This window comes from Sminthopsis crassicaudata, chromosome 4, assembly GCF_048593235.1.
Source record: "Sminthopsis crassicaudata isolate SCR6 chromosome 4, ASM4859323v1, whole genome shotgun sequence".
Lineage (NCBI taxonomy): Eukaryota > Metazoa > Chordata > Mammalia > Dasyuromorphia > Dasyuridae > Sminthopsis > Sminthopsis crassicaudata.
The window spans coordinates 320,373,480-320,400,087 of NC_133620.1; the positions used below are offsets into that span (position 1 = coordinate 320,373,480).

At 36.2% G+C, this 26,608-nt stretch overlaps 1 protein-coding gene across 1 annotated transcript; it reads right to left on the reverse strand.

Moving 5' to 3' along the window:
* Positions 1-389: 389 nt before the first annotated feature.
* Positions 390-26,040, reverse strand: P4HB (prolyl 4-hydroxylase subunit beta). The gene is made up of 11 exons (XM_074260428.1): positions 25,653-26,040; positions 23,612-23,818; positions 22,971-23,104; positions 22,597-22,734; positions 13,935-14,039; positions 11,080-11,205; positions 9,731-9,931; positions 8,890-9,010; positions 8,570-8,751; positions 7,883-7,969; positions 390-1,543 (listed from the first exon to the last, which is right to left on the reverse strand). The coding sequence occupies exons 1-11, from the start codon at positions 25,801-25,803 to the stop codon at positions 1,463-1,465; spliced, it is 1,533 nt and encodes a 510-aa protein (XP_074116529.1). The 5' UTR covers positions 25,804-26,040; the 3' UTR covers positions 390-1,462.
* Between the last annotated feature and the right edge of the window lie 568 nt (positions 26,041-26,608).

The following is a 26,608-nucleotide window of genomic DNA, read 5'->3' on the forward strand; positions in this document are numbered from 1 at the left end:
CAGGAGGTGACTATCATAAAGTAGAGAGATCAAGACCAGAAAGATTTAACAAACTAAAAATATGAGTAACTTTAATAAGAGCAGTTTTGGTAAAGTTCAAAGAAAAAAAGAAGTCAAACTGAAAAGAACCGAGGGGTAAAGAAGAGTTAACATATCCATCCTACTTCAAAAGCTTAAGAAAACTAGTCTTAAGGGAAATGACAACAATCACCCTTAGGAAATTATTAAAATCCATTCTCCCCAAAGTAACTTCTTGCATATTAGTTTTTAAGGCAAAACACATACATACACACACATACACACACTCTCTCTCAAGATACTTGATTCTAGGCTCAATTACATATGAGTTTAAAAAAATAAAGTTAGTAAGATAAAGGCAACACCAAATATTAAAATTTCAACTTTATTTGGCCAATGTGTTCAGTTCCAACATTATAGTGGAAATGTTTAAAGTGTTATCAAGTCTGATTGAGCTCAAACATCCTTGGCCCATGCCCACACAACTGCCCTTCCCAATTCCCAATGATCATAAGTGTCCTGGTTTACTGCATCAAGTAGGCCTTGAAACCCATCTTATACACTTGGAAAAGAATCCAACATTCACAGAGCAATGCACCAGAAAGTTGTGGAACAAAACCCTGTATCATAACAGGGAAGAAGGTGATGCTACTTCTGTCTAAGTAAGGAAGCTAGAAACTATCTTCCCCTTCACCAATGATTGTTGTCACAAAAATACAAAGGATGGCATAGTCCTATCTACCTCCAGAGCATTAAAAAAGTGTTTTTAAAGCAAAATACAAGGACATTCAGCCATAATAACACTGGTGTGAAGGGGAGAGTCCTTGCATTTAGCTTAGTGGTTGCTCCTCCCCAGATTGAGGAATGGTCGATTCCAGGGAGGACTAGCTAAAAGGTGAGTGACACTGCCATCGACACCCTGACATGTTGAACTATCAAATGTGTTTAAAAACCCTACAGGCAGGATTTTTAAAAAAGGGATGACAAGAATCTTCATGGGAGATATGAGTGTGGCAGACACTAAAATGGTTATTAATGACAACGGCACTCATGCTTTTAACTTTTAACAACCTGCTTCAAACAAACAAACAAAAAAAAAAAACCACGTGTGAGAAAAAAAAAATTGTACACAAAAAAAAAAAAAAAACACCACATCCCCCACCCCTTCCCCTGAAAGAATAGGAGGCTCACCAAATGATCTGGGCTGTTAAAGGTAACTCACTTTTCAAAAACTGAAAAGCAAAAAGGAAAGGACATTTGAATTTACAAACATGTTAGAATGAAGTATTATTTAAAAAAAAAAAAAAAAAAATAACTCCCTGGATTTTCAATGAACACTCTCCTTCAGTTGTGAATCTTACAAGTTTCCAGATGCATTTGCTGCTTGGTTGGAGCAGCCCATAATGTAGTGTCTTGTTTTGGGGATATGTCAGCTTAGTTCTCTTTACAATTCATCTTTTGGAGCTACTTGATCATCGTCTTCTTCCATATCTGGCTCTTCAGCTTCTTCTAAGTCTTCTAGATCCTACAATTAAAAAAAAACAACAACAAATAAAAGGTTTTGTAAAAGGTGGTGTTTGGATGGAATCTTCAAATAAGATAAAGATTAAGAGAGAAGACGAATGCAAAGTTAAAGAAAAAAGAAGTAAAGGGCTATATGTAGGAAACAGAACACCAATCTCAAAAGGAAAGAAATGGAATGTATATATAATAAAGCCAGAAAGATACAGTGGGAAAAGGGCAGAGAAAAGGCAGCAACTTTGCTTTCCTCCAAACTCCTTTAAATAATGATATAAAACAATTTCTGGGGTAAGAGAACCCACAAAAGAATGAGGGGGTAAAATAATTTTCCAGCCAAAAAGAGTTTAGAAGATCAAAAAGAAAGGTTTGTCACACTTGGGTGAGAATGGAACATAGTCCAGCTCCATCAAAGCAGGAGCAGGCCTTAGGAGCCACTAGATGAGCAACAACTGTATTCAGAACTCTCATTTAAATGAGGTTAAATTAGTCAGGAGATTAAAAGGATCTCTCTGCTGACACTGAGGCAGGACTCTGTTGCTATTCAAACAGAGACTGTAGTTCTGAGTGGCAGTACCAGGAAGAGGAGCATTAATACACCAGAACTTGTGGCCACAGTAGAGCAGGGACCCGCCTCATGGTTTCCAAGGCAGAAAAGAGTACATATGGTCACTCACAGAGCACAGCAGAGGCCAAGGGGCTGGTAAAGAAATCTTTCCTTATATCATATCATCTTGGAAGAACTGAAAACTTATAGGTCCCTAGAAGAATCTCTGAAAACAGCTTTACAATCCCCTTTAAGTTTAGGGTAGTAAGCCCTCTACTCTGGAAGTACCTTTAAGGAAGGAACTCTTTAAGGAAGAGTTAAAAGTCATAGTAATAGTAATAGGCTGCAAAAATGAGCAAATAACAGAAAAAAAAAAATTCTGACCATAGCATGGTGATAAGAAAGATCAAAACACACACTCAAAAGAAGATAATTTTTAAATTCCAACATCCAAAGCTTCCAAGAAAAATATTAATTATTCTCAGGTCATGGAAGAGCTCAAAAAAGCTTTTGGATATCAAAGAGAGGAGGTACAGGAAAAATTGAGAAGATGAAAGCGATGCAAGAAAATCATGAAGTCAACAGTTTGATAATGGAGACAAAAAATATTGAAGAAAATAACACCTTAAAAAACAGTAGGCCAAATGGTTGAGGTTTAAAAAAAAAAAAAAAAAAGCCAATGAGGAAAAGAATGCCTTAAAAAGCAGAACTGATCAAATGGAAGATATACAAAAATTCACTAAAGAAACAACTTTCTTAAAAATCAGAATTGAGCAAATGGAAGTTAATGCCTTTATAAGAAATCAATAAACAATAAAAACTTAAAAAAATGAAAAAAACAAACTGTGAAATATCTCATTGGAAAAATAACTGACTTGGAAAATAAATCCAGGAGATATAATTTAAAAATTATTGGACTACTGAAAGCCATGATCAAAAAAGGAAATTTAAATACCATCTTTCAAGAAATGATCAAGGAAAACTGTCCTGATATTCTAGAACCAGAGTATAAAATAGATTGAAAAAAATTAAAAATCCATTAATCACCTCCTGAAAGAAAACCCAAAATAAAAACTCCCAGGAATATTATAGACAAATACTAGAATTGTCAGATGAAGGAGAAAATAAGCAGAAAGCCAGAAAGAATCCTCAAACATATTGAGAACTGAGTCAAATTTATAAAAATAAGAGCCATTGCTCAATCAATAAATGATAAAAACTCATGAAGTTTTCAGATGAAGGAATCAAATATATCTATAGATAATATGGAAAAAATGTTCTAATACTGACTGGAGAAATGCACAACCGGAGGTACTTCACATCTATTTCATTGGCTAATACAATAGAAAAGGAAAATGACAAAAAGACTTTAATCCAGTGTTGGCAGAGTTGTGATCTGATTCAACCATTCTGTAGAGCAATTGGAAACGATACCCAAAGGGCTATAAAAACCACATATACCCTTTGACTTAGTTATATCACTATCAGTATCCCAAGAGATTTAAAAAAAAAAAGAAAGAAAAAGCATCTTTCTACATATTTATATACACATATATACACACACATACATATATATAAAACATTTAAACCAATTGTTTTCTGGTGACAAAGAATTGAAACTTAAAGGGATGCCTATCCACTGGGGAATGGCTGAACGAACTGTCATGTGATTATGATGGAATATTATTGAGCCATAAGAAATGATGAACAGCTTCCCAGCAATGCAATGATCCAATTCCTATAGATTTGGGATGGAAAAATGCCAACCACATCCAAAGAGAGAACTATGGAGACTGAATATGCATATTCACTTTTTTTTTGTTTGGTTGGTTTTTCTCATAGTTTTTTTTTTTCTCTTTGGTCAAATTTTTCTTGTACAACATGACAAATATGAAAATATTTTTAAAAATATTTTAAATGTACAATTTATATTACATTACTTTCTTGGCGAATGGGGAGACAAGGAGAAAAAAATCTGGAACAGAAAATCTTGCAAAAATGAATATTGAAAATTATCTTTCTGGTTTTTATGATTTCAGTAACTGAAATTTTCTGTTTTATCCATGTATTATGATTATATTTTATCTTTTGGTTAAGAATCCTTCTCTATGTTGTCAGAGAGGAAAGGAGGATGATATGGGGAAAATTAGGCAATGTAAAAACAAAGTGTTGATTAAAAAAGGAGAAAAATAAAAGGAAAATTGTTTTTCCATAGATTTAGAAAAATACTATTGAGAGAGAAAAAAGCAATGAACAGCAGGAGGCTCTCAGAAAAACCTGGAAAGCTGATGCAAAGTAAAATGTAGAGTGTACTGAGTAAATGCAATATTGTATTATCAGCTGTGAATGGCTTAGTTATTCTCAGCAATTCAATGATCCAAGATAGTTGGATGGATGCAATCCATCTCCAGAGAAAGAACTGATGATATCTAAATACAAAATTGAAGCATGCTTCAATTTTGTAACTTTATTTTTCTTGATTTTTTTCTGTCCTTTCACAACATGACTAATATGAAAATGTTTTTTGTGACTATACACGTATAACCTAATATCAAATTGCTTGACTTTTCAAAGAAGAAGAGAGGTATTAAAGGAGGGAAAGAATTTGGAACAAAGTTTTAAAAACAAATAATTGTTTTTACATATGACTGGGGAAAAACTAAATAAATTCTAAAAAAAAGAGGCAGTGGTGGAACAGATTGTCAAGGACTTTAAAAGACAGGCAATGATTGCAACTTGATCTATTCAGTAACTAATCAATACATAAAATGAATTCCAAATATCTATGGGAATCTAGCTGCAAAGAAAACAAAAATCCTACCTCATGTATGAGTATACATTAAAGCTCACTCTCCTATTTCCTACCCTTTTTTTTTTGGGGGGGGGGGAATTTTTTTTCATAATCTTGGTCTTAAAAAAACCTTCATTTTACTTGAGTTAAAGAGCTCATCAGTTTTCTTTTCTTTTTAATTTTTAAAATTAATTTTATAATTATAACTTTTTTTTTTTGACAATACATATGCATGGGTAAATTTTTACATTATCCCTTGCACTCACTTCTGTTCCGAATTTTCCCCTCCTTTCCTCCCCTAGATGGCAGGAAGTCCCATATATGTTAAATATGTTATAGTATATCCTAGATACAATATATGTGCAGAACCGAATTTCTTGTTGCATAGGAAGAATTGGATTCAGGAGGTAAAAATAACCTGGAAAGAAAAACAAAAATGCAAACAATTTACACTCATTTCCCAGTGTTCCTTCTCTGAGTGTGGCTGATTCTGTCCATCATTGATCAACTGGAACTGAATTAGATCTTCTCTTTGTTGAAAATATCCACTTCCATCAGAATACATCCTCATACAGTATTGTTGTTGAAGTGTATAATGATCTCCTGGTTCTGCTCATTTCACTCAGGATTAGTTTATGTAAATAATTCATCCTGCTGGTCATTTCTTACAGAACAATAATATTCCATAACATTCATATACCACAATCTTACCCAACCATTCTCTAATTGATGGGCATCCATTCGTTTTCCAGTTTCTAGCCACTACAAAAAGGGACACACAGGTCCCTTTCCCTTCTTTAGTATTTCTTTGGGATATAAGCCCAGTAGTGAGCTCATCTTGTATAGAAGAAAAAAAGCAGAAGATAGAAAAACTTTAGAAAAGGATACTTACAAGTTTATTAACTGATTAATCACTTTTTAATGGGGATGTCAGTTCAGCTAATGATAGATTATTCTCTGAAATTAAGATACTAATTAGATTAAAAGATTTATTTCAGTTTTAATTCAGTTAATAGAAGATAGTCTCTGGAGTTTACCTTTGACTAGGTAAAATGAAAAAAAATTGGGAGTGTTTAAATAAAGAAGGAATGGTTTTAGAAAAATGATTCTCCAAAGTGACTATTCTTCCAACCCAAGTCTATTGGAATTGTAATTAACTGTAATATATATTTCTAAAATATATAGAAAACAGGCTCAAATTTGTTAAGAAAACAAGCCATCTTCCAATTGCTAAATGGTCAAAGGATATGAACATAATTTTCAGATGAAAAAATTAAAGCCATTTCTAGTCAAATAATGCTCTAAATCTCTAAATCACTACTGATTAGAGAATATAAACTGGGGTTACCACTACACTTCTCAGAAAGATGACGGCTAAGATGACTGAAAAAAGATGGCAAATGTTGAAGGGATGTAGGAAAACTGGGACACTAATACATTGTTGGCGAAATTGTGAACTGATCTAAACCATTTTAGAGAGCAATTTGGAACAATGTTCAAAGGGCTATCAAACTGTGTATACCTTTTGATCCAGTGGTGTCTGTATCCCATCATAAAAAATAGGGAACATTTTTAAAAAAGGAAAAGGAAAAAGTACCTATGTGTGCAAAAATTTATAGCCGCCCTTTTTGTAGTGGCAAGAAACTGGAAACTAAGTGTATGCCCACCAGTTGGGAAATGGCTGAATAAGTTATGTATATGAATGTTATGGAATATTATTGAAAGAGATAAGAAATGATGAGGAGGCTGATTTCAAAAAACCTGGAGAGACTTATATGAACTGATGCTGAATGAAGTATGTAAAACCAAAAGAACATTGTACACTGCAACAACATGATTATGTGATGATCAACTGTGATGGACTTGATTCTTTTCAACAAAGAGGCAATTCAAGGCAATTCCAATAGGCTGGTTCTGAAAATAGCCATCCTCATCTAGAGAGAGAACCTATGGAGACTAAATATTGCTGTTTGCTTTGTTTTTTTTTTTTTCCTTTTGATCTGATTTTTCTTGTGCAGAATGATGAATATGGAAATGTTTAGAAGAATTGCATATGTTTAACAAGCCATATTGGATTACTTGCTGTCTATAGAATGAAGTGGGGGAAAGGGAGAAAAATTTGAAATAAGGTTTTGCAAAAGCAAATGTTGAAAACTATTATTTGGAAAAATAAAAAGCTATTTAGAAAAAGTTTCTCTACAAGATTTTATGACAAAACACAAAATAGTTGTTCTATTTGTCTTTAAGAAGACTATAACTTAATTGAGATAGGACAAGCATAATCTAGGATCTATAAAGACATACAAAAGACAGAAGAAAGCAGAAGTAAATATTTGGGAGCATGAGTTAACTGGAATAGGTAGGATGAAGTGAAGTATTCTATTTCTAGAGAGCTCAAAGAACAATTAGAGGATTTTTTAAAATCACATTCTGTCTATACATATTTGTAATGATTTTTGTTTTTCTTACTTTTTCAACATATGGGGGAGGAGGAAGAGGAGGGAGGGAGAGAATCTGGAACTGAAAATAAAATCGAAATAAAAATAAAGAGTTCATAACAAAAAGAAGTCCCTTAACAAGATGCTAGGTTTGTTGTGCCCCATGTATCAAAATTTCAGTCAAACTTAGTATCCAGCTCATTAAGCGTTAAGTAAACATGTTATTCAATCATCTAGAACTAAATATGTTTTAAGCCCTCTGAACTCCAAAGAATGTGCTACCATTCAGGGCCCTCCACCCAAACCTGTCTGAAAACATTTGTGTTCTATCCAGTCATCTTTAATTTCTTTTACAGGCTAGTCAGAGGAGCAAAGGGCATAATTTTCTTCTAATAGGATGAACTCTGTAAGGAGCAATGTAGGTCAGAACTATTCATGGGTGGAAGACAGTGAAGTATGCAAGGATAGAATCAGAGAATGGATTCTACACATTCATCAAAAATCAAAAGATTTCTTTCATAAGATGAGTATATGGATCTATACTGATGCTCAAAAGAAAAATATACTTACATCATCATCCCCTGCCCCATCTAATCCACCACTCTCTAGGAACTTCTTGAAACCTTCTAGTGTTCTCTCTCCATTATAGTCAATTACCTGTAGGAGGGAAGGGAAAAAAGGAGAAAGGTAAAACCAACACCCTCTAAATCCTGCACCTATAACAGTTTTTGCCCCCAAAACCTCTCCCTTCCTACACAAAATCAAGCTCAGGAAATGTGCTTTTCCATTAACCCACAAGGGAAAGAGCTTCTGCTAGGAGGTACCAAAACCAAAAGCCACATCCCCACTTAAGAGCTCTTCCATTCCTTCCACCAAAAAACAGCCCCTTCCCAGTTCCCTTACCTCTGCGCTAAAGCAGACCCAACCTGATCCTTCCTAGCTCTTGGTTCCCTGGATGACAGATTCCATAGAGAGGCTCTCAAGTGGACTTGAGGGAAGGTAGTGGCATTGGGAAGGCAGGTTATGAGAAGAGTACACACTAGCATCATTTGCATGGAAGCAAGTCTTAACCAGCCCATAATCAATCCCACCCTCCCCCCAATCTCAGAAACACACCTTAGCTTCAAAGATAAAAAAGCAACTCAATTCTTTCCTTTTCCACTTCCCACCCAACATTAACATTAAGGTTGTGGACAAGCCATCACACTGCAATTGGTCCTTTTCCCCTCCTACTTCTCTCTGTTGCAAAATCCTTACCGTTCTGTCAGCACTTGCAGGGAAGAACTTTAATGTGGGGAAACTGTGGACCTTAACTGCCTCTACTTCATTAGCTGTTGAGTCCATCTTGGCGATGACTATACTTTCATGATCCTTATAAGTCTCTCCCAATTTGTCCCAAATGGGAGCCAACTGTTTGCAGTGACCACACCAGGGAGCATCTGTAAAAATGACAAGTCCACAGTCAGCACAAGGAGGACAGTGCTCCTCAATCCTTATCCTATGAACAAAATGCTTTGCCATTCCAATTAGGCATTTCATACTATATTGCAAAAGGAAAAAGTTAGATATCTACTTACAGAATTCTACAAAGACATTCTTTTTTTCATCAAAAGCAATTTCTTCAAAGTTCTTCCCCACTAGTACTTTAACAGGTTGCTTGTCCCAGTCATCAGGTAGGTCCTGGCTCATTAAATGGGGCTTAAAAAAAAAAAATAAAACAAAAAAAACTCAAACACAAGATAGGTAACCAACAATAAACAAGTGTTCCAAAGGGTCACTACTGGGCCTATCCTAGCAGGGTTAGTGCTCAGTGGCTCAAATAAGACTTTTCTCACTACCTTAATTTATTCCTCTTTCACAAAGAAATAGCCTAAGAAAGAAGGAACTAAAATTTAATTGGGGGATTGATTATACCATGGTGATACTGCTCAGCTGACTTTGCTTCATTCCTCCTGGGCAAAAAGTAAACCTGAAAATTGAGGTGATAGCCCAATCACTACAAATTACAAGAGGGAATAATTGGAGCCATGATTCTGCCAAAAAAACCAAAAATAACAAACTCTCCTATTTTCTGAGGATATGAGAACACTAGTCAAACTACAACTAACAGGCTAGTGTATGCCTGAGCAACCCCATAGCAGGAAAAAATAATTTTGGTTACTGCATATTAAAAAAGGAGTTATTTTTGTGCTGGTATTATTGCATCTAGTTTTGTGATCTATATTCTGTGATTTTGCCAAATACTCTAGAAAAAGCTGGAGGGGATCCAAAAGAAAGCTCAAAAGGACATGGTCTGAGTCAATCTGAGAAGTTGTACATGTTTTATGCTTATACTCTTTAAGCCAAATCATCAAGAAATCTAGGTTTCAGTTTTCACAACTGTAAAAATTGTGGTAAAATTCGTTTTAGCACTAATACCTTAACTTTGCCCTCCAAAAATCGGTCACAGAATTCTTTTATCTTTTCTGCAGTTAATTCATCTGACTCAGGTTTGTACTTGGTCATCTCTTCTTCCAAAGTGATAAGGCGGACAGCTGGACATTCCTCTTTCTTTAGGCCAAAAAATTCAAGGATCCTCTGGTTGTCAGTGTGATCACTATCAATGAAGATAAACAGGATCTTGGGAACAAAAGATTTTTGACATTAGAAAGATCTGAGCTATTTTTTGTCTTCCCAAGCTAAAGAAGTTATGTTCCCTAAATTTAAACTTTGGATCTGATATTCTCAGATTATACCAAATAACAAATAAAAAAGGTATTAAAAAACCCCACACTCCCTTTTATCCCTCCATTCTCAATATACAATAGACAATAAATACCTGCCCAACCCTTTTAAGGGAAATTTTAAAATGATTTCCTACTAAGATTTCCAAGCAAAGGCATTAAGTTACTCACAACAATTAGTGTTTCTTGAAAACTATTTCTTGAAAGCTTTTTTTTTTTTTTTTTTTTTTTTTTTTTTGAGGAGAGTCGGTGGTAGTGGGGCAGGTTGGGAAAGATATATAACACTATAGGGCAATCTTATTTAGGAAACAATTCCACTGACCAGATGGATACAGAAGATAGCAACTAAAAAGTTAAGATCTTTAAAAAAATTCAGTTGTTAAAGTCTGATCAGTATATTATAGTTTCTTTAATATAAAAACTGCCTATAGAAATGTTAAGTCTATGCATAAGACTGTCAATGCCTCCCTTAATCACCATTTTATTTATTTCTGATTGAACAGAAAAATAAATAACCTTAACAAGATCTTATCTCAGGCCAGGTAAGATTCCTTCCTTCCTAAAATTGTATCCAAAGCTACTAAAAATTTATGACAAGTCTACAAAAACATTCCTCTGAATTGTATAAGAGATTTGATATTAAGATGTTATTCAGATTTGGTTTCCTTTTCTTCTGCTGAATCATAGTAAGTAGTCAACTGGAATCTCTCTGCGGTTAGTCACTTCTGCTTATTTTTTGTGTTAACTTCCCTAAAATATCCCTCCCCAATATCTTTTGGGACTCTTTATCTTTAAACAGGAATTGGTTTAACTGACAGTCTTGAAGCCTTTCTTTTGGGCTTCTCCCTTAGTTCTCCTTTCTCACATCTTGGTTCCTTCCCTTTGGACACCAGTAGGCAGGCAGGTACAAGCATTTAGCACTGAGTCACACAGGGAAGGATCATTATAAAGAGCCAATTTTCTAAACCCAGACTTCTTTGGTTTGCCATTTGATCCTAAGAATTTACTTTTAACTTTACAATACTATAGTTTAAAGTCAAATACCTTCCCCTTGAAGCTTTCTGCTGCTTTTTTGAAGTTATTCAGTTTGTCATCATAGTCAGAAACGCTCTTTGGCAGGAACAGGAGGATATGAGTCTTGATTTCACCTCCAAAAATTTTTTGGGCCGTCTAGTTAACACAGAAAAAGAGAAAAATGCAATGACTTTCTCACATACATTTCCCATTCAGGGCCTTCTTTTGTTATTAATACATTTAAAAAACCACAAGTTACCTGGCAATCAGTTTTGACTTAACATGGAATCAATCAAGAATTCATTATACATCTATTACATAACAGGTTCTGGGGATACAAAGAATAAAAACAGTTCCTGATCTCAATGGTCTATTTTATTGAAGTAGGAGCCAACACACACATGGATTGGCACATTCAAGTTAATTTGGGGGAGATGGTCAGGAAAAGTTTCATGAAGTTAAGTGAGGTTTTGACAGAAACAAGGAATTCTAAGACGTAAAAGTGAGGAAGGAATTCTCTCTATATGAGGATTAGCCAATTATAAGGCATAGAGACAAAGATAGAATGCCAAATATTAAAAAAGAGATCAGTTTGGGTTGATTCAAAAGTACAGGAAGGGGAGATGTACAATGAGCCCAGGAAAGCAGGTTGGAACCATGTTGTGAAGTACTTTAAATGGTGAACAGAAGAGTTTACATTTTATCCTAGATATAATAAAGTACCAATAGAGATTACATAGTAAGGGCACGACAGTCAAATTTGTGCTTTAGGAAATATGGCAGCAATATAGAGGATCAGTTGAACAACAGACTCAAGAAGCAAGGATTTCCAATTAGGAGACTAGTGCATAATCCAGGAGAAAGATAAGAAGGGCCTGAGAGATATAAATGGCACCTGATGACTGAATATGAATTTTGTCCATTTCCAATGCCTGGCACACAGCAAGTATTTGATATACTTATTAACTGGAGTTAACTGAACTGGAGCTCAGGAGAATGAGGACAGTGTTGAGACTAATAACCAAGAAAAATGAAAGGGTTGTAATACATATGACAAAGAAAAGGATATGAAAGACACCTGTGGGATATTCAGAAGAAATATGCTCAACTAATGCTGGATATAGATTTAGAAATCATCTGGCTAGAGATCAATAAATCTAAGGGAAATTAACAAATGAGATTGTAGAAAGAGAAGTCCAAAGATAGAATGTTGAGGATACACCAAATCTCAAAGGACATTATACAGATGATGCAGCAAAGAAGACTGAAAAGGAGTGATCAGATGGAAAAGAGAACCAAGGGAATAGTTATCGGGAAAAATTTAAAGAGAACGTCAAACCTGTAATATTGTTGAGGTCAAGAAGTACGGAACTTCAGAAAAGGTCAAATTTGGCTTATTAAAAATCGACAGGACCTTTGGAAAGAACAATTTCAATTCAGCTGTTTAGACATTAGTCAAATTGTTCAGGGTTGAAAAATAACCGAGAAGAGGGAAATAAAGGCAATCAGTATAAACAGTTTTTTCTAGCAACATAGCATGGAAATGGGAGCAGAGACATAAAAAAGGATGGCAAAATCTAATTAGGTTTAAAGATAAAGAAATGTTTGTAGGCAGTAGAAAAAGATCAGAAGAAAAAGAATTATTGTAGAGAGCAAATTAATGGAGAAGGCAGGCAGGAACGGGATCAAGGATAAATGTAGAGGGGTTGACTCTGGCAAGTAATGTCAATTTCAGAGACTAGAGAGAACGGAATAAAAGAATAAGGACAAAGGACTATAAGATGTAGAGAAATGGAAAAGAATGAGATCATGGTAAACTTTCTAGTTTTTCAACAGTATATGAGGCAAAGTCCTCAGCTGAAGGTGGAGAAAGGAGATGGTCTGGGGAAGCAGGGGTTGAGGAGACCTAAAAGGTTGGAATCTGATCTGTCAACTATGAAGGTTCCAATGGCATTAGAAGACATAAATCTTCTCAGTCTGGTTACATGATTTCCTTTTTCTATTCACAAATACCTGAATAGGAACTCAGGAGACAGGTGATGGAAGTTATCCAAGATTAGGGTCTGACAAGAGTCTAAAGCAGACAGGACTAGGGGATAAGAACTTTAAGAGGAGAGGACAGGATAGTTAACAAGTTAACTATGGGTTGAGATTTGGGAGAGAGAAAAGTCAGAGTAGGAATGATGGCCTGGAATTGTACTGAGAAATCAAGGGATTAAAGGTCCCATAAATACAAAACACACACACACACACACACACACACACACACACACACACACACACGCTTTGTTAAGGCAAAAGTATTAGATAGCATGAGATGATAAGAGGTTATTATCTGATAAAAGAATTCTGGAGGTTTTGAACACAAAAATGGAAGACTTGTAAATAATGGTAAAAATTAAGAGTGTGATTATCCATCTCTATGTGTAGCTTAAGTGGAAGAGAAAACTAGGTCATAAGAATTGAAAAGACAGAGGATTACTAAGTGGCAAAAGGTAGAGGTCTAAACACAAGAAGTCTTTTCAGTTAAGGGATGAGATAACAGAAGGGGAAGGAAGGTAGGATGAAAGTGGGATATTGGAAGGGTAGGGTTCAGGTTTCTGGGATTAGAGTATAGTAGTGGGAGCTTGGATTGGAGTGGCTTGCTCTTAAACAGCCAGCAATTCATTATCACAGGGATTAAGATGAAAGGAAATAATCTGAAAGACATATGAGGAATCTGAGCAGAGGATATGGGGCACTCCTGGTAACTGGAGGTCTTAGCAGATGAATGGATTCCAAAGCAATAAATGATTTGCTGGAACAGAAACCACCAATCTTTCCTTCCAATTCTTGAATTCTCCTTTGAGTTAGCAATATATATTACATAGCAAAAAGCCTCATACCTGCTCAGTGAACTCGATGACCAAGGGCAGCCGGTGATAATTAACAAAAGTCAATAGGTTCTCCTTGGTAATCTCTCCTTCGAAATTGTTTCGACCTTCATCAAACTGAGAAAAGAGAAGGGTTACAAGTTAAGTCCTATATATATATATATATATACACACACACACACACACACACACACAAGCTATTCTGGGCTCTCTCCAGTAGGATAGATTAGCAACATCTCTATACCTAATGACCTTATATATCATATGAGACCCTAGCAACAAAGAAAACAAGATTGTACAGTTAACAGCCAAATTTTCCCACTAATGCCTCAGCATGAATCCAGGATTCCTTACAAGTTAACAAGGAATTTTTATAACCGCCACTGTAAATAAACTTAAATCCAAGTATTCACAGATAAGAATCTAATCTAATAATCAGACAGAATTGTAACAGAAAAAGTTGCAGACCCCAATCTTTGATTATCACTCTAATAAAATGAAAATTAGTCATGAAGAAAAGTCCACTGACCTAACAATGCTGACCCATATGATTGTAAGTCTCAAACCAGTCAATGAAGTCTTCCCAAACCCAAGTCAGTATGAGTCTGGAGAAGAAAAGTGTCATTCTGGATAATAAAAACCAGTAAGCACTGATGAAGAAAATGCTTCCCACATACCAGGAAAGCATCCAAAAGAAGAGGTATGCTGAAACACAGCTGATACTTCATTTGCTGATGAACAGTAGTTTACTTATGAGAGCATTTTGTCCCCACAGGGTATAAGGTGGCATAGGGATAAAAGCACAGATGTTCACTGAAGATAAGCTTCAATCTAATGCCAAAGCCCATTTCATAATAAAACAACACCTATTTTTGCCCTCAATTCTGGGAACCCTCATTTTCTATGGTGCCAAGAAGAAAGGACGTTGGTACATTAGGGTTCAAATGAACACCTTCCATTTATCCAAAAGGTTTTATTTAGGACATGGACCAGAGTTATTTCTAAAACACAAGGAGTTCAGCAACATATTCCAATTGCTAGCTTCTCAAGCTATAAAAAGAGCTAAAAATCTGAGTTCTTTCTTTTTTTTTTTTTTTTTTTTTTTTTTAAGTAAAATAAAATTACCTGGTGCTTTAAAAAAAAAAAAAAAGTTCTTTAAAAGTAGATCTAACAGCTTAAGACAAATATTTATACCTTTATTATTGACAACAGCGAAATGCTAAAACTAACTATTTCTCTTAATTTCTGGATTTACAATTGCTTCGGGGATATACCATATATTTTAATGTCCAGTTTTGGCAAAATTTGACAAAAATAGTTACAGATGAAGATGTACCTGTTTTTCCTTACATACCTGCTAAAAGCAACAAAAACAATTTTTTAAAAATTCATTCCTAATAAGTGACTAGGATTTAATACTTCTCAGGAATAGATTTGCAAACTATAAACGACTATATGAAAACAGGTCAGGATTCATTTCATTGAAATTGGACAAGAAAAGTAAATGCTAGAAGGGCTGTGTGAAAAGAGGCACTCTGAAATAAGTAACTATTCAGCTAACAATATTTAAGTGCTTACTATGTACCAGGCACTGGGAGTATAAGTAAAAGCATGAAATGATTCCTATTCACCAATAGCTTACATTCTATAAGAGAGACAAGGATATATACAATATATAGAATTTAATTAAACAGAACTATTATGTATGGTAAGCAAAGAAGCAGATAACTTGTTGACTAAAATAAAGTCAAACCAAGGAAAACTAAGTTTTCTTTATCAACAATGTAAATATATTAAATGCTGGACTACTTTAGTCATTAGGATTAATCATACTCCATCACATAGGACAACTCTAGCCATCACTTGGCTCATGGTTCAATAGTTTACAAAAGTTGGTCATTCCTATTGTTACTATATATTTCTAATACTGTCTGAAGACTTGAAATTAGGCCTGCATTGTAAAAGCAGTCCAACTCTGCCCCCTATTGCTCTCAGTGGCATCCTGAAGGACCTGAAGGACCATGAGCACCTAGAGCTCATGCAAAGAATTATCAGAACTGGAAGCTGCAGCAAGGATAGGAAACTTGTTTGGTGAAAGAAAGTCTAGCAGTAATTCAATTTAACAAACATTTATCATATATTTGTTTAAATTTATATTCATTTCCAGAAGATCCAGGGCTCTCTAAGTACCTTACTAAGTTTAGTCCAAAACAAAGTTCAGTTAAGAAATAGAAAATGCTATAAGACTTTCCCCCTCCACCCAAAAAAACTCCAAGTTTAAGTGGAAAAGGAAGAGAAGTGGTGGTTGAAACAGGCCTCAAAGAACTTCTCAATAAACATTAAATGTCTACTATGTGCCAAAGAAAATATAATGAAAAAAGTAATAATTCCTGTACTCAAGATACTTAATTCTATCAGGGGAAATAACTATACATAAAAATATTTACAGCATAAAGTTAAAAATAAAAACAAATACAAAGTACAATACACAAAATGTAGTTTGTGAGGATATAAGGAGCTAAAGAGATGGAGGAACAGAGGGATCAGTTTGGCTGGATAGTGAAGCTGGAAAGACAGGTTGGGATCAGGTAGTAAAGAGCTTTAAAAGTCAAACTAAGGATTTTTTATTGTATCTGAGAGGCAACAGGAAATCTAAGAAAAAATTACTTTGGCAGAAGTGTATAGGAATGACTGAAACAAACTAGGTTGCTGCAATAATACACACAAGAGGTGATGAAGACCTGGACTAATGTGGTGACTGTGTGAATGGAAGGGGTCAGATGAGATATGAAAGTAGAAATAAGACTTGGCACAGGTTAAGGGAATACACAAAAGGATATTAAGGTTAAAAAAATCAAAGTGGCAGGTAATGCCATTAACAGAAAAGAGAAAATAAGTTAAGTCTTGAGAACCAGTAGAAAGGAATGTTAATTTCATTTAAGGTTATCTCAATGATTACATCCAAAAGGCAAGTTGGCAACATGGAACAGGAGCTCAGGTAAGAAGTTATGTCTAGAAAAACAAACTATGAAGGTATCTTTATTGTCGTGAAAGTAAATAGAAAGCAAAGAGAAAATGTAGAAGGCAGAATTGGCAAACAGATATTTTTAGATGAAGATAGAATTGGACTACCTCTACAAAACAGGCCAGGAAGTCTCATTTTTGTCAGGTCTCTGGCAATATTAACAAGAATGGCAAGAATTACTGCTCCTCTTTTTTCCCCAGAAAAAACCTAAAACCTACATAGTATCAGGCAATGAAAACTATTGGGGGGGGGGGGAATCCAAGGAGTAGTTATATACTTAGTATCAAATACTGAAAAGAGAACCAAGAAAGAACTAAGATGTATTTGTCAGTTGGGAATTACCTCAATAAGACCAATTTCTATAAAATTATGAGGGCAGACACCAAAGCAGAAAACATTGAAATAAATGGGTGAATACACTACACTTCAGAAAATATATGAATAATCAGCAAGCACCACTTTAAGTACCTTCTTAGCACTAGAGAAACGAAGACAAATAGGCCCTAGCCTACAAAAGAGTAATATTCTAACCAAGGAAACAAAATATAGGTATGTACATATATATATATATATATATATATATATATATATATATATATATATAATATGTACAAATATATGCATAATATGCACATATGTATATGTACAAATAGCTAGATAAAATAGATAGCAAGGTAATTGTTAAGGAAACCAATTACCTAGCTTGAAATTAAAGGATCAAGATAAGTATCTTTCAGATTAAGATATATTTGATTATTCTTTAATACAGAAAGGGAAAAAGCTGTTGGAGATAGAATGAAAACAAAGACTTGGATTGATGGAACAATATAACCTAAGGCAAAAGAAAATATGATCTGAAAAAATAAAATGATAAGATTGATCCAGCAAGGTAGTGGCTACTTCTTCCTCTGAGATGGGAAGAATAGAGATTCTGAATTACAAAAGGAAGTTATGAGAATTCCTATAGGGAAGTGGTAAGGGCCAGAACTTGAAACAAGGTGCTAATGTTTAAGTACTTAGTTCACACCTTTAAATGAGTTCACACACTTGACTTCACACCTTTAGAGCCCATATATAAGGAGGCATTCACAGGCCCACTAAGAGGACAAGCCTACTCTTTGGACTTCGGGGAGATTCACAAATCAGAAGTTCACAAGCCCACTCTCTTGGAGGGAGAGTCAAATTCATTCCAGCTTCCACTTTTGTGCTGGCTGAAGGCTGAAGGCCAAATCTTTGCATTCTTCAGAGGGAGCTCTTGGAACCAAGGAGAGAGATAGGCCTCTAAGAAAGCTAACAGGCCCCAGGAAAAGATTCAAGACTTTGAAGGAGAAAATAAAGGATCTGGACTTTAATTCCTGGCTGCATTGGGGTGATTACACTGAACTGAAACTAAGGCTGCTTCCAGAAGCCCCTCAGGAAACCTGCTCCCAGAGATTATAATTTAGAGAAGAGAACATTACAGGGAAGCTGCTGGCACAATAGGTGGAAAGCTAGAATCAGGTTAGATTTGAAATCTAACCTTAAACACTTCCTGACTGTATGACTTAACTTAATTCTTTAATTCTAAAATGAGAATAACAGTAGTACCTACTTTGCAGGGCTGTTGTGAAAATAAAATATGACTATATTTGTAAAGTACTTAGCATAATGCCTGGTACACTGGGGCTTCATAAATGCTTCTTCTTTTCTACTTCCCTTCCTTTGTTCCCCTCCCCATCTTTCAGCATAAAGGGAGTTAGTTAACTGCTGAAATTGGAAAGAGTGAATTGTCAGTGTAGTCCCATCAACGTGGCAAATAATAAAAGATGAAACTTATCACATTTGTTTTCTTACAGTGTCTCCAACATTGACAAATATTGTGCTGAGAGCCAGAAATTTGACTACTCATTCTGGAAAAACTAATTTAGTACTATGCTAAAAAAGTAATTAAACTTCACACCCTTTGGCCCAGTGATAACACTACTGGGTCTTTAGACTAAAGAGATTAAAGAAAGGTTTTTCTGGTCCCTATTACCAAAACATCCTTAGAAATATTTTTTTGTGGTGGCAAAAAATTTAAAGTGTTAAAGGATCAAGATAAGATTTTTAGAGTAAGGTATATTTGAATATTTTTTGAATACAGAAGGGAAAAAAGCTAGTAGAGATAGAATGAAAACAAAGGGAGTTGGATTGATGGAATAATAGGCTCAGAATGGGAGATGACCAAAAGAATATGAATGCAATATTATTAAACTACAAGTGATGAAAATGAAGGAATTCAGAAAACTTTGGAAAGCTTGATGCAGAGCAATATATAATAATTATAGTAACACAAAGAAAATAATGCAATCATATGGGGGGGGGGGGGGGGAGAGAAACTACCAAATGGCAAAAGAACTATCAATACAATGACCAATCCTGACTTCAAAGGAATGATGAAAGAGCTTCATTTTCTAAATGAAAAGCAGCAGTCAACTAACTACAGATACAGAACAAGACCTTATGAAGTTGAGTTGTGTTGGTAGTTTGCTTAACTATAATTTTCTTATTAAGGGATGGTTCTAATGGAGGAAAGGTTACTGTACTGAGAAAGAGTTGTATAATAATCAGTGTAAACATTTTAGTTTTCACCAGCCCTGAAATCAGGAGGACCTGGGTTCAAATTTGACCTCATACACTTAATCCGGACTAGTTGTGTGATCCTGGGCAAGTCACTTAACCCCAGATGCCACAAAATTTATTATTTCATGATGAAAATGGCTAATCATACATATCTGAGGGCTATTAAGGTCGAAATGTGTCAGCTGAAGTCCCACATGATCCCTTGGTTAAATAAACAGGTAAGGAAGTCAGACTAAAATAGGGAGGAAAAATAGGGAGAGCCAGAATAGACTAAAACAGAATAAGAGTTGCAATAGGGTACATTTTGGGTACAATAGAAATGCTTGTGAACCTTAAAGCACTCTATAAATGCTAACTATTATTTCATTTTAGCATTGTTAGTACCCCCTACAAAGCAGGATCTAAAATTTGATCACACTGGTAGCGAAACATCTGCTGAGGAAGGAAAATTTAAGCTATATATATATACATATGTCCCTCACAATTTTAAACTTCTTTCCTAAATGAAGTAAATTTGACCTTAGGTCTATATTCCTATTGCCCCCAAGTTATCTTAACTAATTAAGCAGACAAAGTTCACTGGAACTAATTTATGGCCCAGATCCTTCTGCAAAAAGCAATGCTGACTGTTTCATAGTTCATGAACAAAGGTAGTTATCTGTAATTCAGATTATCTGCTAATATGAATAGAATACAGTTTTTTGGTAATTAATCTCAAGTCAAAACCGGAAGACTAATCAGTCTCAAAATTAAATTCAATAATATTTATCAAGAAATTATTGTGTTTTTAACACTGTTAGGCCCAGATGAGAAAGAATATCAAGAAATGATCCCTCCCTTAAAGAGCTTGCAGGAGTAGCTGCAGTGGATAGAGCACCAGCCCTGAAATCAGGAGGACCGGAGTTCAAATCTGGTCTCAGACACTGAACACTTCCTAGCTGTGTGACCCTGGGCAAGTCACTTAACCTTAATTGCCTCAAAAAAAAAAAAAAAAAACTTGCAATCTCCTTAAGAAGATTTACAAACATGAAACAAAGTCTAAGCCAATATTAAGTCCCACCCCAAAAAAAGTCAGCTTTAAATAACAGAATAGATTTGCTCAAGATTTTTCTGAAGAAATTATAATTCTTGATATTCTCTTTATACTATGCTATATTATTATATAATGATAGGACACATTTTTTCAAGTATTCAGACCAGTAGAATCATTCTTGACCTTAGAAAAATCTTTTAACCTTTAAAGTATTTTGTCCTGCCAAATTTAAAAACATCTTTAAATTGTACTGGAGTCTCCCTGTAATACATTCCTCATTCCATCCATAAAGGGAGACTAAATAATAACTCTGCAATCCAAATTCTTTAATTTTTATTTAATATTTTATTAATATTTTAATAAAAATATTAATAATATTTTATGTTTTTTATTTTTAATTCTTTAATCTTTTATTTAGTATATCTCTTAGACAGAAGTATTTTAATTCCATTTAAATGCTTTTTAAACACTTTCTCCCAACAATTAATAGCTCAAACAGTATCCCCTAGGAAGTCCATGAGTCTTGTCTATTTTCCCCTTAAATATCAAAATTCCTTAGGAAGAGATCTAATAGAAACAGGAAAATAGTTTGTATGGTACTCTTTTAGGAAGGACCATCCCTCACTTATACTCTGTTAGACCAAAAAATTCTATTGAGTGCCTATGTTTATGTACTTTATACTCAAAATCTTGAATATGAAAAAATTTACTCCACTTCACTTAGCTGCTGTAATGCTACTTAAAAAAAAAAAAAAAATCAACAAAAAAACCATTCCTAGAGCTATATTCTAGCCGAAAACTAAAAGTTTTTCTTCTCAAACCACACAAGCAGCTTCCCCTTTTCCTTAAAGAACATATCTACTTTCAAATTGCTTATCCTTTTCATTCAACTTATGATCTAACTTCAGTACTTTTTCCTCCAACTTGCTCAGTGGAGAAAGCTCACCAAACCAGGTACTTCAAAACTCAAAAGAACTTAAGCTTCTTTTTGAAATTGACCTGAATAAATCTTTTCACTTCTAATTTAGTACTAGTTTTTTATTTACCTAAGTGGATCATTCTGAATTTGCTCATGATATGGGGAAGGGAGAAAGGGAGAGAAGGCAATCACACCTATGGAGGAAGAGGGCCTAAGTACATGGTTCAAGGTGATATGGGGGCCTAGAAGGACACAAGAGCATAAGGAACACAGGGCCAGGTATGTCCCTGCCAGAAAAAAAAGAACACATGGAGGGGCAGACACACAAAACAGAAGAGGACAGGCTCTATCATGGGGATAGTTACTTAGTGGTACTGGAGTCTGGCTGCTGGCAGACATGATCTGATCAGAATAAAAGTCTCCTCTCTGTCTACCATTGAGGTCTCAGGGTATCATCCCTTTTTCTGCTTTCATTAGGAAGGTTTTGTTTTGACTTGGGGGGAGGGGAGAGGGTAGGAGATGGGCAGAGGTTTTTTTGGAATGCAGATTTCTTTAGTAATGTCAACTTTGCATAATACAAATTTACTTAATAGTGAGAACTGTATTGTCCCCTTTAGCACCCAGTTTAAGCTTTCCCAAATGATTTATCAGCTGCTTATCCTAACAACTATAATTCTTTATCAGATTTTTTTAAAGGAAAGAAAAAAAAATTAGCTTTTCCTACAGTAGATTATGGCACACAAATAGAATCTTTTCTCCTAAGGAACTTTTTGCAGGAAGGCAACTTCTGAATATTCCAATTTTCAACGAGAAAACAGTACAAAGCTAAGAGAAACATTAGCTATTGTGTCAGACAAGACTGCCCTCTTAAAGTGGTCTTTAAAAAATGATTCTACTCCAATTAACTTCATGACACAAAACCTTTACCCTGAAGTTCTCATTTAAACACAAATCTCCTCTTGTTTTGATCAAGATGTAGAACCTCTGATCCACTGTTCCAGAGCCTCATAGGGCAAGGTACTAAAAAAGCATTACTCTCTGCAGACCAAAGGTGAACTACATTTTACTTTAGAGTTCAACAAGCCAAATAACATACCTTCTTCAAGAGGATAATACCATCTTTATCAAATTGGTATTTGGAGTATACATCACTGTTAGAAGAGATTCCAAATGGGATATCATCAATGGACTCTGCAGCCAATGTGAACTGTTTGACAAGTTCTGACTCCAAGTCCTAGATGAGGAAGATTAAAAAGAGAAAGGTTACTGACTTATTGATGCAACATAGCCAGTATGTACCTTTAAACAATACAAAAATTAGACCCCATAGTCCATCTTCAATGAAGGATCCTTACTTAGCATATGCCAGTGCCCTAGATAACAGGATGAAATGTAATCACTTGCTCCATTTGTGCAAGGGAGGACACAAGAAAGGCAAAAGAATCCAAAATTAAATTCTAAAAGATCTACCTTGAATAAGCCAATAACAGCAACTTCATTGGAATCCACCAAGGATTCAGCAGCAGCAACATCTGTCAGGACAGTGACCGCTGGACTAGTGCGTTTCTTCAGCCAGTTCACAATATCTTCAGCTTCTCTGCCAGCTGTATGTATCCCCAATCCCCCAAGAAAGTTCAGATTTATTTTGGTATATGGGAACATTCATTCACTTCCTTAAGTAGGAGGGTAAGGGAAAGTACACAAAGATCAACAAAGTCTAGGCCTACTCCAAAAGTAACTTGGCAGTTTCTATCACCAAATCACCTTGGAATCTTGAGCAAGTCAACCTCTTGACTTAAGACTTTTCTCAGCTATAAAGTGAGGATAATATCTAACCTTTACAATATCCCTATGTGGATAAGGTTAAGATCAAAAGTCTGAAGTACTTTGAACAACTCAGCAGTAGTTAACACATATGGATAAAGTATTATTTCTGCCCTACTTACCTCACAAGTCATTGGGAAAGGAAAGACAAAATTAAACACAAAATGCTTTGAAAAATTAATCTAACACCAAACAAATATAAGGTATTAGGTCCTCAGTTATTTTTTTCTTTTGCATATCTAACTCTACCTAAAAGAATTTGATCACTTCCTAGGAAGAAGACCCACCTGTATATTCTTTAGGAGAAGCTGTATCTCCATTCTTAAAGAATTTGATGGTAGGGTAACCCCGAACACCATACTGCTGTGCTAGATCAGACTCTTCAGTGGCGTCTACTTTGGCCAATCTGATTTTAGAACCTTCAGCTTTAAGTTTTCCAGCTGCTTTAGCATACTCGGGTGCTAGAGCTTTACAGTGGCCACACCAAGGAGCATCTGAAAAGAAAAATAAAGGATTAAAGCAGGAGGACCTGATCTAATTCTATTTCTTCTGACAACTCCCCTAGCCTTTCACAGAATTTCCTTCACAGAAACATTTAATATACTGGCAAATTACTTCTTGTAGCTCTTCAGCAGTATTAGAACATAAACTGTTCATATCAGACGAAAACCATAAACAAAATTATATCCTTAATCTGCTTTGTTACCAAAGGCTCTGGGTGGCTTTTTAAACCCTAACTAATAACCAGTAACAGTAACAGCCCTTTGACCAGGTGTTTTTTGTCTGTTTGCTTTTATTGTATTTCCAAACCAGTGGTTTCATCAGTGTGATTGGAATGAATACTTCCTCACCTCCCCATGACTGGGAGAGAAACTTCAACCAAGACAATTCTGTATCAGCTCTGAAACTTACTGTATTTGAGACTTGAGATGTTAAGTGTTTTGCCCAGATCCGAACCAGTATGTCAAGACTTGAACCTTAATTACGAACAGGTGATTAGAGAAAATTTATACCTAGAATCACTGCCATTCCTTTAAAAATGCAGAGCCATCAAATCTACCCAGTAGTGCTCATATGATTCATGATGTGAGCTTCCTCTATAATCCTAACTCATCCATGCTTGTTATATTTTGTGAAACAATTGCATATTGTCTTCCCATAAATTCACCACAGGGGGTCTATTCAACATGCCAGAGGACTTCCCCTACATTATGGAGACACCAGTAAAGGTTTTTGTACACCTAGTATTTCCTGGCCATATCACTAGTTCATCTTTTCCTATCATATTTCTTTGATGCCAGCTTTTATACTTATTCTTTTTTCAAAGTTCTTCATTGAGTCTATGTTGCACCCAAAAATTGTGAGCTATTGTCTTAAACTTGAATAGTATGCTACATTTGCAGTTTCATTATTTTCACTCTTTTCACTGTTTTGTATCACAAATTAGCAACTATTACTGTTTGATTGCCACTAAAAAAATTGCTATATACTCAATTAACAACACAAACAGTTTCAGGTTATTATTAAGAAAGATACTAAGTTAATTGGAACAGAACCATCTAAGTGACACTGAAGCATCAAACCATAAAAAGTTCTTTTGTATTTACTTTTGCTTAAACAAGTTGATCCTTTTTTTTTTTCCGGCTTACAGAGGAAATTTGCCATGTGGACTTCATGCGGAAAGTCACCTAACTTGGCCTATCAACCAATCTTTAAAGTTACTGAATGTAACAACTTAGGTCTTAAAGATAAATTGTAACGGGCAGAAAAGAGGCTTAAGCTTAAGCATTCTTTAAGGGAGGAGAATCAATGCTGCTTCTCGTCCATAAAAAAAAAAAAAAAAAAAAAAAGTTTTGTTTTTTAACACTTTTCCTATTCCCCCACAGATGGAAGACTTTTAAGTCCCAAGATCTCAAATAAGTTTTAAAGTTCGGAGATTACTCTTCTTCCTCCACCTCAGAAACAAAAGGACTTTGGAAGGACGGTGTCATTCCCGAAACTTGGACGGGAGGAACCCTCCATGCAGACCCCTCAAGCTCAAGAAAGGGAATAGAACAGAATAGGATGCACACTACGACCAAGGCACCTCACTCCTGCTGATTCCAAAGGATGTGAAAGCGGCCGCCAATACCTACCCACCCACCCTCGCCCATCCCGAGGTGAGAAAACCCGGCTCAGCTGCGGCGGCCGCCGAGGTCCCCGGGGGGTCACACGCGCGCCCTCGGCCTGCAAGCTCCCGGATAGCCTCGGGGAAGGAGGACGCTCGTTTTCGGGGGTTGCCGAGGTCGGCCGAGCAGGGCAGGGTGGGAGCGGGGTGTCGGCACTCACAGAACTCCACCAAGAGGTATTCGTAGGTCGCCAGCGCCTTCTCGAAGTTGCTCTTCTTCAGGACCAGGACATCGTCCTCCTCCTCAGGGGAATCAGCGCGGACCCCGGCCGTGACGGCCAGGGCTAGACAAAACAGGGCACGGCTCAGCATGTCTCTCTTCGGGCCCGGCAAGTGGCGGTAGGCCGTAGGCAAGCGGAAAGGGCGGGCACGAAACGGAGCGTGATGTTGGAGGTGCTACGGTTACCTTTCTGGGACAGAGAAAAGGGCAGAAGCGCGCGTTGGGTCGTGGGGCCTTGCCTTTATAGATCCTGTCCCCGAGAGTGCGCGCCCGGCTACCTCCCACTTCTCACTGGCTTCCGCGCGCGCGCTCGCTCCGCCCCTCAGTCTGCACTGATTGGCAAGCTGATTCAGGCACCTTCCATTTTCCCTCTCAGATTGGTTGCCATTAGTCCTATGGTCGGCCTCTGAATGGCTGCAAAGTGGAACTCGCCTTTTTCCGCTTATAATTGGTTAAGGACAATCATGCTCACGCCCTGCCCACATTTCTTATTGGCTTAAAGAGAGAACTTTCTCTTTGCCTACTTCTGACTGGTAGCACTCACCGGCACCTTCCCTTTTTTGATTGGCTGTCAGGTTCGGGGAAACCCGGATATTGAAGAGTTTGATTGGCTAGGAAGCTCACGCGCCCTTTACCGTTTCCTTGTAGAACGTGGCAATGGGGAGGGTGAGGTAAGGGAGAGACTCAGTTGAAGTACTGAGTGGCGCGTGCGCTCAGGAAACCCCTCGTGTTGGATTCTGACTGGACCTCGTCTCTGAAATCGTCACCGCCTCCTTCCCACCCCCACCCGGGACTGAAGAAAGTGTCCGTGAGGCAACTTCCGGTGAGCGTGTGGTCCGTGAGATTCATGCTTTGGGAAGTTTGGAAGAGAAGAAAATGAATTCAGAAGCCGAGTAG

Excerpts from the sequence above, each read along its gene's own strand:
- P4HB (XM_074260428.1), bottom strand. The coding sequence starts at position 25,803 with ATGCTGAGCCGTGCCCTGTTTTGTCTAGCCCTGGCCGTCACGGCCGGG. Across the intron at positions 9,011-9,730 it reads TTTTGGAGGGCAAAGTTAAG|CCCCATTTAATGAGCCAGGA; the intron begins GTATTAGTGCTA and ends TTTTTTTTTAAG. Across the intron at positions 7,970-8,569 it reads CTGCAAGTGCTGACAGAACG|GTAATTGACTATAATGGAGA; the intron begins GTAAGGATTTTG and ends TCCCTCCTACAG.